Source organism: Grammomys surdaster, unplaced genomic scaffold (assembly GCF_004785775.1).
Source record: "Grammomys surdaster isolate TR1022 unplaced genomic scaffold, NIH_TR_1.0 125940, whole genome shotgun sequence".
Taxonomy (NCBI): domain Eukaryota; kingdom Metazoa; phylum Chordata; class Mammalia; order Rodentia; family Muridae; genus Grammomys; species Grammomys surdaster.
Window position 1 is genome coordinate 3,347,863 of NW_021620762.1, and position 11,267 is coordinate 3,359,129.

An 11,267-nucleotide genomic window follows, 5' to 3' on the forward strand; every position below is an offset into this window, starting at 1 on the left:
GTATAGCCCTGGCTGTCCTGGAACTCACTCTGTAGACCAGGCTGGCCTCGAACTCAGAAATCTGCCTCCCTCTGCCTCCCAAGTGCTGGGATTAAAGGCATGTGCCACTACCGCCCGTCTAGATCTTTAAAAAAAAAAAAAAAAAGCTAGCCTTCTGCTCTCTGCCTTCTGTTGAAAGTCTAGAATTTGCTTTTGAGTCTTGGGCCTGAGTTCTGGTAGTTGGTCTGCCTCCAGAAGTGCCTGACCTGAACCACAGAGTTGTAGGATTTGCTTGCCTGCTTTTTCCAATAGTTTCCTGTACACTAGCCCCTGGTTGCATCTGTGAGCAGCAGCACTTGGAGCGGCCTGATGGGAGACCATAGAGAAGCTGGGCTCAGGCCCCCTCTGTCTCCTAGAGAAGCCTCCCTAAGAAAACACTGATCTGTGATGCTCTTCCTTCTGCCTTCTTATTGAGGTTTAATTGAGAAGAAAGCCTGGCCTTTCATTTTTAGAGTTTTCTTTTTCTATAACTTTCACAACTTAGCATATAATGCTGGCTGTTGACATTAAAAGAATTCTGTTACTCAAATAAGCCTTCCACAAACCCAGACAACATGATTGCCTCTGGCAGTACTTATTATAGGGGAAAATGATTGATTTTTTTTCTTGTCTTATTATTTTTCAGGTTTTGAATGAAGAATGTGATCAGAACTGGTATAAGGCAGAACTCAATGGAAAAGATGGCTTCATCCCCAAGAATTACATAGAAATGAAACCACATCCGTAAGTCAGACTCTGTGGTGTTCCTAAGCAAGGGGCTTACCTGCGTGTCTCAAGTACTGTTTCAATTTGGATTGGGGGGGGGGGGGGGGTGGGGGGGGAGGAGTCTCACTATGTAGTTGTTGTTGTTGCTCCTGGGCTTGCCCTGTAGACCAGGCTGGCCTCAGAGACAACCTGCCTTCACCTGCCTACTGTTCCACCATGCCTGTGTTGGTTTGGTTTTGTGAGATAGGCTTAAAGTCTTAATGAAGAAATCAAAATAATAATGAAGAAATCAAAATCAGTTTAAATGGCAAATACATGTTAGATTACTGGACCTCTGTCCTTGGTTAAGAATGTCGCTTGCCTGAGATCTCTGCAGCCTAAGATAGGGTCCAGCTTGCTCAGAGGCAGGCTCAGATGAGGATAAACCTGAAGAAGTTCCGAGACTCCAAGCATGACGTCCTTACCGCTTCCTGTGGTGGGAATAAACCCATGTTGCACTCCTACAGCCATTTAGTCTTGGGTGTTTTTGGTTTTTTTTGTTTTTTTTTTGCTTCAGGAAGTTTTATGGGCTTTTCACAGACAAAACAAGAATATGCTGGTGGAGAAGCTGGGGAGGAAGAGGCAGGCGGGTCCTGGGAGTTGAGACCAGCCTTGTCTATAGTAGATAGATTAGCCAGGGGTCCATAGTGAGACCCTCCCTGCCTTTGTTTGTTTGTTTGTTTGTTTTGGTTTTGTTTTGTTTTCCTAGAGGGAAGGAAGGAAGAAAGGAGAATATAAAAAGTGTACACGGGGGAAAAACACGTGTGTGCATGAGCCCACAGACACCAAAAGGCGGCATCATTCCTCTGGAAATGGAGTGACAGGTGGATGGGAGCCCCCAGTGTGGATGATGGGAACCCATCCTCTAAAAGAGCATGAAATGTTCTTAACCTCTGAGCCATCCCTCTCTACCCGCTCTCTTCTCTTCCTTCTCTCTCTACCCCATCCTTTCATCCTGGGGATTGAATAATAAGTAAGCGTTTATCACTGGACTGCACTGGAGTCTCCCAAAATTTATGCTTTAATGATCCATTAGGGCTGAGCTTGCTTTAGCATGCACAAAGCCCTGGATTCTACCCTAGCACCATAAGAAAAAATAGTTTTTAAAAATAAATAAAAACTGTAAAGGGGTGTGGTTTCCTGGTAGAATGCTTGCCTCAAATCCACAAGGCCCTAGATTCCCAGCACTAGAGCAGAGAAGAAGGACTGTAGTAGTGAGTGCTTATCCCCTGGCAATCCACAAATGCTGGGCCAGCCTAGAGGCTCACAGGCCTGACAGCTGAAGTACAGTTCTCAAACCCAGGGTGGAGAGAGGGAGCAGAGTCTCAAATGTTGTCTCTGACATCCACGGTGCTTCCTGTCATGTGAGTACCTGTGCATGTGCATGCACACACAATAATCAATTTTTTTCTTTTTTCTTTTTTTTTCAACAATAATCAATTTTTAAAAATTAAAGAAAGGGGGAGCCTGAAACTGAACAGTTGGATTGTGGGACATTAAAAAATGGAGTCCACTACAGAGTGAGTTCCAGGACAGCCAGGGCTACACAGAGAAACCCTGTCTCGAAAAACCAAACCCAAAAAAAAAAAAAAAAAAAAAAAAAAATGGAGTCCACTTAGGCTGGGAGCCATAGTTTCCTGACTGCTGCTTGGGCTTCGCCATTTCCCCTTTACATAAAGAGTTTCAGGGTGGGAGTATAGGGACCTATGATCCCATCACTTGAGGTTGAGGCAGAAGTATTGGTCGTTCGGGGCTAGCCTGGACAGTTGAAAGGGCTTTGAGGGTGTTAGCTCAGTGCAGGCGAGTTTAAGCAGCTTCAGTGAGCCCTGGGGTCAGATCCTTCCTGCTCTCAGTAAGTAGCTAAGCAGGAAGCTCAGCATGATCGACCGGGGTTATTGAGGCTGGCTGAAGGACAGTCCATGGGCTCCATTCCCACTGTGAACTCTGCAGAAGGAAGTTGACCACACAGGAGCCTTTCTCCAGGTCACACTGCTGTCAAGGCTACTTGTTCTGGTTGTCTGTGACTTCACAGGCTCAGTTCCCACTCTGGAACTGCCACATGGTCTAATAATGTACAGGACGCTTAGTGCGGCACCACAGTGCAGTGTGCCAGAGGCCAGCCTCCCTTACCTTTGTTTGGAGGGGAAGAGGGCAGTCACACAGGTGACTGCCAGCCACCTGATGATGCGCTTGTCCAATGAAGACCAGCTACAGTGGCTGCCACTGCAGTGCTGCAGTGGGAGTTGTGTGTGCCCAGCAGACCACACACACTTCATAGTAAGTGCATGTGGGCAGGGCCTGTGATGTGCTATAAATACTGCACTGGAAAATACATCTCTCCTACCCTTGCCTTCCTTGCTTGCTATTTCTAGGGTAGTACACACCAGTCCAGTCTTTTTTAAAGATTAGCAGAACATTTGTCTGTAGGCATGCAGTCATGCATAAATATCATCATTAAAAGAAGTCTGTCGAGCTTGGAGTAACTCAGTGTTCAAGGACTAGCCCGGTGTGCTCAAGGCCGTGGCTCCTGCCTCTAGCACTGCAGTACTTTTAGAACCAAGAACCAGTAATACTTTTAGACGCTCATTGGGTTTGTAAATAGCCTGTGAAGGAGTGTCAATGGCCGGATGCTATGTGCTGTTCCTCCTGCTGCTGCTGGAAACTGGAGACTGTGTGTACTCAGTGAGCCAGGAGCAGGCAGACAAAGTTTTGATCTGTAAAAAATGGTTTACAAACTAATGTTTTTGTTCTGTTTTAGTTTTTGAGACAGGGTTTCACTATGTAACCCAGACAGGCCTTGAAGTTATAGTTATCCTCCGGCCGCTTCCTTCTTAGTGCTAGAATTACAGGTATAATTCTAGAACTAAAAATTTTAAATTGAAAATGAAATTGTGTTGATTCTTAAGTTGGGAATAAGAAGCACTGGGGCTGACACAAATGTAGGATTCATGCTGGTAAGGGAAGGTGTAGATGCCCACACTGCCTGCTGCCAGCAGCTCTGCCGAAGCGGGTGGGGCTCGAGGGAAAGTATTCCTTTTTACTCTTCCTTAATGCACATTTAGGCCACTTTAATTTAAGTCTACTGCTTTTATAGCTTAAAAAAAAAAAAGAGGGTGAATACAGTCAGAAAGCATTATTTGGAATTCTCAGAAAAGTAATTGTTTAAAAAGTATGTGCTGAGCTAGAGAGATGGCCCAGCAGTTAAGAGTGCCGACTGCTCTTCCAGAGGTCCCGAGTTCAATTCCTAGAACCCACATAATGGCTCACAACCATCTATAATGAGATCCAATTTCCTCTTCTGGTGTGTCTGAAGACAGCTACAGTGTACTCATATATATGAAATAAATAAAATAATCTTTAAAAATAACTAAGTAAAAAATAAAAAGTATGTGCTTGGTGGTTCTGGAAGGGAGAGGGTGGCTGTTGAGAACATTTGCCCCTGCCCTGGTAAGTGTGGAGAGAGGGAGCTGTCACTAGGGATCAGGCTGTGGCCACCCTGGCCAGACACTGCTGTACCGTATGTACAGTCAGCCCTTAAGAGTACCAGAGATCACAAAAAAAATGGACTGTATCCTCAAAGCTTCCCTGGTCTCTTGGGGTGATTCTGACTGTTAGTAGGGAATTTCCCGTCTGTGGTCTGCTTCCTGGGCACTGTAGGCTTCAGAAGCATCTGTAGAAACAGAAGGGATGAATCTCCACAGCCTGGCGTCAGAGATGCAAAGTGAGAAAGACTTGAAACCTACATTTGGGTGTATTTAGATACATTCGGGCAGTTTCTAGGGTACCCTTCCTAGCAGCTTCATGTCTAATACCTGAATTTCAGTTTTAGTCTGGCAGAGTTCTTTTAAAAATACTTTGCAGGATAGTTGTTTATTAAGATAGCCATGAGCTCTGCCTGTGGCAAATGCCCATAATTCTCAGTACTTGGTAGGCCATTGTAGGCCAGACATGAAACCCTGTCTCAAAACAAATATCAGCCTTGGTGACTTATTCCACTTCTTGGATAGGTAAGCAGGAGTGGGAGAATTCCAAGCCAGCCAGATTGGGCCACAGACTTCTAGGACAGCGTCAGCTACCATATGAGGCCCTGCCTCAAAACAGCCTAAAAGACACCAGTAGGACTGAAAAAGTTCTTAGTAAGCAAAGCACTTGTCACACAAGCTAAATGACCTGAATTTGATCTGATCCCTAGAACTCACAAGAAGCTGTAAGGACAGAATGACTCCACAGGGTTGTCTTCTGACCCCTCACGGATATACTGTGGTTTGTCAGTCCTTATCCTGGGTGTCAGGGCTTTCCTAGGTCTCTCCTGATGAGTGAGTAAGGGGCAGGAGGGCTTTGGCCCCAGAGACCAGCTTTCAGACTGCATGATTGGAATGGTCTCCATGTAGACTGAAGAGTGGCCTGTGTTGCTGCCTTGACTCCTCATCTGTAGAGTGGAGTGGGTGAGCTCCATCTCGGGAAGGCCCTGAGCCAGACAGTAGCCTTGGGGAGCCTTAGGCAAGAGCAGCAGGTAAAGATGCACCCTCTTCCTCTGACGAGGAAGGCATTTACATGCCAGGTCATACATCCCGTCTCTTTGTAGGGAAGCAGATGTTGACCAGCTTGCCTTCCTTCCTTAGGTGGTTTTTTGGCAAAATCCCCAGAGCCAAGGCAGAAGAAATGCTTAGCAAACAGCGGCATGATGGGGCCTTCCTAATCCGAGAGAGCGAGAGTGCTCCTGGGGACTTCTCCCTGTCTGTCAAGTAAGTATTTCCTGCTGGAGTTGCCAGAGAAGCTGCCGCCATTGACTGGATTGTAAGGCTGCGGGGCAGAGGTTCACATAGGTTTTCCTGTGGAAATCCTAGTGTTTGCTCTAAGGCCTACTTGTAGCAGATCCGAGTTTTAGGTTCGCAGTGTCATGAACCTGTGGGAACTGACAGCACTCCTTCCCGTCCTGCCATCACTGCGGTTTCTGCCACTCTAAGGATAACTGCGTGCACCACAGCTCCCATTGTTCACCTGGACAACACTTGCTTTCCATGAGCCTAGTGGGCTGTTGTCTCAGAAATCCACATAGGAATTGGGCATGTGGGTCTCCGTGAGTTCCAGACCAGCCAGAGCTACACAGTGAGACCCTGTCTAAAAGAAAGAATGACTTTGTAGTCTGGCTGATCACCCTTTTTTAGTTAACATGTTACTGCAGAATCCCACCCCAAAATTCATCTTTTTTTTTTTTTCTTCTTTAAAAAAAAAACAAAACAAAAAACACAGACTCTTCTCTGCACTCCAGGCTGTCCAGGAACTTGCTAGGTCGCAGAAACTTTCCTCAAATTGATGGCAGCCTGCTTGTCTCTGACTTCTGAGTACTGGGATTGCAGGCACGAGCAGCTAAATCCTCCTGCACTCTTTCTCTGTGACGAGGTTAGGGAGCCCAGTGTCTCTAACCCAAGTGCCAGGGAAGTGAGAAGACAGACTCTCAGGAGTCAGCTTGCTTTCTCTGCCATCTTGTGGGGTCTGAGGTTTAAACCCCAATTTGTCAGACCTGAGCACATGTGCCTCTACTCACTGAACCACCCTACCAGACCTGACTGTTATCTTTTAGATCCTTCAACTAGGGTCTTTTTAAATGGCCCACACTGGGAGCGCGGGTGTAGCACTTTGAGGGACCTGGCTTCCATCACTAGCACCACGATAAATGAGTGAAGGAGTGAGTTACCCAGACCAGCCTTGAACTCTGAGTCCTGTGCCTTCACTTCCTGAAGTAGGGAGGAATGACAGGCCTTCAGCACCAGAACCACGTGTTCTCTGAGTGCAGAGGTGAGAGCTTTTGGGTGAGACCTGACGCCTCAGGAGGTTTGCAGTACTTTTCTTCTTATTTCTTTTTTGCTTTGTTAAGACAAGATTTCTCGGTGTGGTAACCCTGGCTGTCCTGGAACTTTCATCTGTAGACCTCAGACTTTTTTTTTTTTTTAACTGAGTATGATAACAGTTTCCTCTTATGACCGGGTTTTTTGGCGTTTTTTGGTTAAGCACATGCAAGTAAGGGTCACACAGAGCACCCTGCTCTGGGTTTGTAGAGTTGGCACTTTATGCTTCTCAGTCGCTTGTGTGTCATCTGCTTTCCGTTGCCTGGACTGCTCCAAGCAGCAGTAAAATAGCTCAGGAAGGGGACACAAGGGAGGAGTCAGTAGGTAGTGGCCCGAGCGCTGGGCAGTGCTGGGCTGGAGAGCACCTGTCGTGATGTGATGATGACATTGGGAAGGCCAGCTCTTCCTTCCATCAAAACAACCGTGTAGGGATGGAGACCTAGGACAGCTTGCTTAGCACTGCCAACAACTGAGTGTAATCCCAGCACTTAGGAGGTTGAAGCAGGAGGATTATAAGTTCTGGGTCATCCTTGGCTAAGTAGCTCAAAGTCAGCCTGAGCTCCATGAGACCCTGGCTAATGGCATGGCTCCGTGGGTAAAGGTACTTGTCATCTAGCTAGGTGACCTGTGTTTGATTCCCAGGACCCACATTGTGAAAGGAGAGAACTGAGTTCCACAGGAGTCCCCCTGACCCATGCCTATGCCCACCACAGACATGCATATCTAGAGAAATGTGATTTTAAAGTTAAACAGAAAATGTTTAAAGATGTTAATATATCATCACTCTAGGAATAAAACATAAGAGGTAAATGGCTCAGTTGGTAACTACCATGCAACAAGAGGACGGAGTTAGTGCCCTCAGTGCAAACACTAGGGGGGGAGATCCCTGGAGCTGTGGCCAGCTAGCCTCACCTAATCAGTGAGACATACTTCAGACCAGCGTTGACAATAGGTTTCCAAACACATGCACATACATGTGCATTCATACCCCGTGGACATGTACATACACAACAAGGAAACATGAACTACTGCCTCTAATGAGACATCTTCACAAGGGCCTTCCATCAGCACTGGGCTCTAAGGTAGTGCACTCGTTCTGAGACCTTCGGAGTCTGGTGGAAAGCTGTGGTGGGAGTTACCCCACACTCGGGAAGTGGGTACATTACAGAAGGCCTTTGGGCCTTAGGAGCTGGACAGGGCCTTTGGATCCAGAGCCACTGTCCTCTTGAAACCGCCTCCATTGCTTCTCAGTGAAAACATGATAAGGCTACCAGCTGCTTTGGTCTTGTTTTCCTCCATTTCAGTTATCACAGGCCAGCTGGAAGTCCCAGAAATAATTCCTGGATTTTAGATAACTTTTATGATAGTATATTTGTATAATTGTTTCAGTGAAAATAAACTTTATCAGATTATATGTGTCTATAGGGAAACAGTGCATCTGGAGTTTGGTATCTGGTTTCAAACTTGCCCTGGATGTGTTTGGAAGCACTAGGGTCCTCTATCCCCAGCTGGAAGCTCGGTGCTGCCATCTGCTGGTTTGTCTTTAGAACTGCTGTACCTTTTTAAAGCCTTAAGACTAAAGAAGAGACTACTGGAACAAATTGAAAGACTTGGCAATAACCGGGAAGCAGGGTGCTAGCCAGATGTCACCAGGGCACAGCCATCCAGCACAGTCAGTCACATCAGACAGTCAAGCTGACCGGTGCAAAAGAGCATGTTGTTCCAGTGATGGAGCATTTGTCTCTTGATACTTAGGTCTTGTTACTGTGAGAAAGAAACACAGTATTGAAATTCCTCGGTGAAAAGCATGGCTTTGGCATTCCTGTAATCCCAGCAGTGGGATGCTGATGCAGGAGGAGCACCATGAATTCTAGACCGACTTAGTGAGCTCAAAGCCAGCCTGAGCTAGTGCTTGACTATCGGCACCACTCTTTGAGCTGTTACGGCAGATAAAGCTGTAGCTTCATAAGTGGACAGCTGTTATTAGAGCCACAGATGTCTCAGAGTTAACTAGTGGGTGGGCTTCCACTCTGTGAGTGTTACTCCTGTAACTAGTGACCAGCAGGAAGGAGGGCTTTAGGGGAGGCTCCCGGGATGGTCCCCATTCTCTCCAGCTGGATACTCAGGGTGCTGTGCAGCTGTTGTGTCCCCAAGCTCTGAAAAGCTATGCCAGACAGCAGTTCCCTGGACATCTTTGGGGCTTGGGACAGCCCCACAGAGCCCTGTGGCTGCTTCATGCCTGTTCTCCCCATCCTCAGGTTTGGAAATGACGTGCAGCATTTCAAGGTACTCCGTGATGGGGCCGGGAAGTACTTCCTGTGGGTGGTGAAGTTTAATTCTTTGAATGAGCTGGTAGATTACCACAGATCAACATCCGTGTCCAGGAACCAGCAGATATTCCTACGGGACATAGAACAGGTGCCACAGGTAAGCAAAGAGCTCTGCTCACTTCCGGCAAGTGTGAAGGCCCAGGCATGACCACCACAGTGACCTCCTATGTCTGTTCAGGCCGACCTCATGGTCTGCAGTTGGTATATGGATGGTTGTGTCCCCAGGCACCTGTGAGGGATGCAGTCTGCACTCATTCCTCCTTACATATGAGCAGGAGTTCTGGTTGGGACTGCCTCATTTATAGTGATGGGAACACAGATATTATTTTCAAACCTGTTAAGAGAACTCAGGTACACATAGCCCAAAGTGTTTGCTCCTCCCCACTAGCTAATATTGGCTATTCTTAGTGACGTAGGTGTATGTACTCCTGTGGGTTTTAAATATTAATAAAGGATTCCTCTAAGCCCACCTAGGGGGACTTAGGAACATGTCAGAGTAGAGGGAGAGAGGTGGGAGGCTGCTTTGGAGAGCGGGTGCTCGCACATGCTCACCCTCTGCTAGGAGTCCAGCTTAGAAGGCACCTGGCAGCGTGAGAAAGACCATTGCCCTGCGCTCTCTTGCAGCAGCCGACGTACGTCCAGGCGCTTTTCGACTTTGACCCCCAGGAGGACGGTGAGCTGGGCTTTCGCAGAGGAGACTTCATTCATGTCATGGATAACTCAGATCCCAACTGGTGGAAAGGGGCCTGCCATGGGCAGACCGGCATGTTTCCCCGCAATTACGTCACCCCAGTGAACCGGAACGTCTAAGAAGCAAAAGATTATTTAAAGAAAGTGAAAAGTTGAGAGCGTTCACAAGAATTACACCCACACGCTGCCTGTCACAGGCTGTGTGGGAACGCAGAACACCTGGCTGGGTCCCATGGGCGACCCTCTCACTTAGGTTGCAACTTTGGGGGGTGGGAAGGGGTGTTTGATTTCATAATGCCAAAACTTAACCTATTGAATGAATTACAATTTTTATTACGGAATCTCGCCGCTACTCCTGTTCCCCTCCTGTGTCCTTTTTCTTGTTCTTTCTTTGCTGTCCAGTGCATGATGTTTAAGGCCACATATAGTCCAGCTGATGCCAATAATAAAAGAAAAGAAACCAAGTGGGCTGTATTTTCTCTATGCAAAATGTCTGTGGCGATGGATGGACTAACAGAGCCAGGTTCTTCACACATGGTGGCCAGTGCGTCTGGGGCCCTTGGTCGGGGTTCTACCAGAGATGGCCCAGGGCATCTGCTCCTCCCCAGCCTCAGGCCTGGAGCATTCCATCAAAGTTGGAGTTAGGGGAAGGAGGCCCACTGCCCATCAATGGTCTCCTGAGAGTCAGACTGAAGACCTGCCCCTCCCACTGCTTCCCTTCAGGTGTCTCAAGACGTTGTTTTCATAGTGCCTTTGTCTTATTTCAAGGGTGTTCATGAGTGGTGTTTTACCTTTTTTTTTTTTTTTTTTTTTTTTTTTTGAGTTAAAGGCAGTCCAGAGCTTTTCAGTTGGTTAGTCTCCTCCTGTGTAAATAGTTTCCTCTCAGGGCAGGGGAAAGAGTGCAGAGAAAGGAGCTGGTAGAAGCAGAGGGTGTATTTCCCATCTTGATTGGGTCAGAGGTCTCAAAGTGTCAACTTTGACATTGTGAGATGATGTGATGCTGGCTTCAGCTCAGACTCACCGGATATCAGAGTCCCTGCCCTCCTGGTGTCAGTTGCAGTCTGCCCTTTCTATGCCTGGAGCCACTAAGCATCAAAACACAAGACAGGCAGAGGAGCGGGTGGCACCCTTCACTCTCATAGGGCTGCGGGCAGATGGGAGTTGAAAATATTGGCCTTTCGTTTTTCTTGCTCTTACAATTACGTCCTCGCTCTCAATTGTGTATTTTCCCATCTGTCCGAGTGTGCAGATGGCAGGAGTGTGGGCTTGGTTGCATCTCTGTTCACACTGGGTTGTGTTTGCAATTGCTCTGCTGCCCCGCTGCCCCACTGCCCCACTGCCCCCATGCCCCCATGCTATGAAGCCTTTTGAGGTAGGAAAGACCAGGACCAACGCAAAGCTTTTTAAATCTTGTCTCTTGTGAGCTTTCCACCCTCTGTAGTCACGTGCCTGCACATCGGTTCTCCCTTCCGCAGCAGAAACAAGGCTACTCCCGTGTCCGCCCTTGGAGTTGGTGGCATCCATGGGCTGCTAGACTCGTGAGGGTGTAGTCTCCCCTGGACTGTTTTGTGCGATGGACTCAGCTCGGAGCACCCCTAAGGCCCCCGAGGCGGGT

The 11,267-nt window shown here is 47.6% G+C and overlaps 1 protein-coding gene across 1 annotated transcript in view; it reads left to right on the forward strand.

Annotated features, from left to right (window-relative positions):
- Grb2 (growth factor receptor bound protein 2) overlaps positions 1-10,116 on the forward strand; it is a 60,805-nt gene extending 50,689 nt beyond the window's left edge. The window contains exons 3-6 of the mRNA XM_028752909.1: positions 665-762; positions 5,406-5,528; positions 8,891-9,059; positions 9,587-10,116. Of these exons, the coding sequence (XP_028608742.1) occupies positions 665-762; positions 5,406-5,528; positions 8,891-9,059; positions 9,587-9,772 (576 nt within the window). The 3' untranslated portion in view covers positions 9,773-10,116. The remainder of the gene's footprint in view (positions 1-664; positions 763-5,405; positions 5,529-8,890; positions 9,060-9,586) is intronic.
- Positions 10,117-11,267: the final 1,151 nt, after the last annotated feature.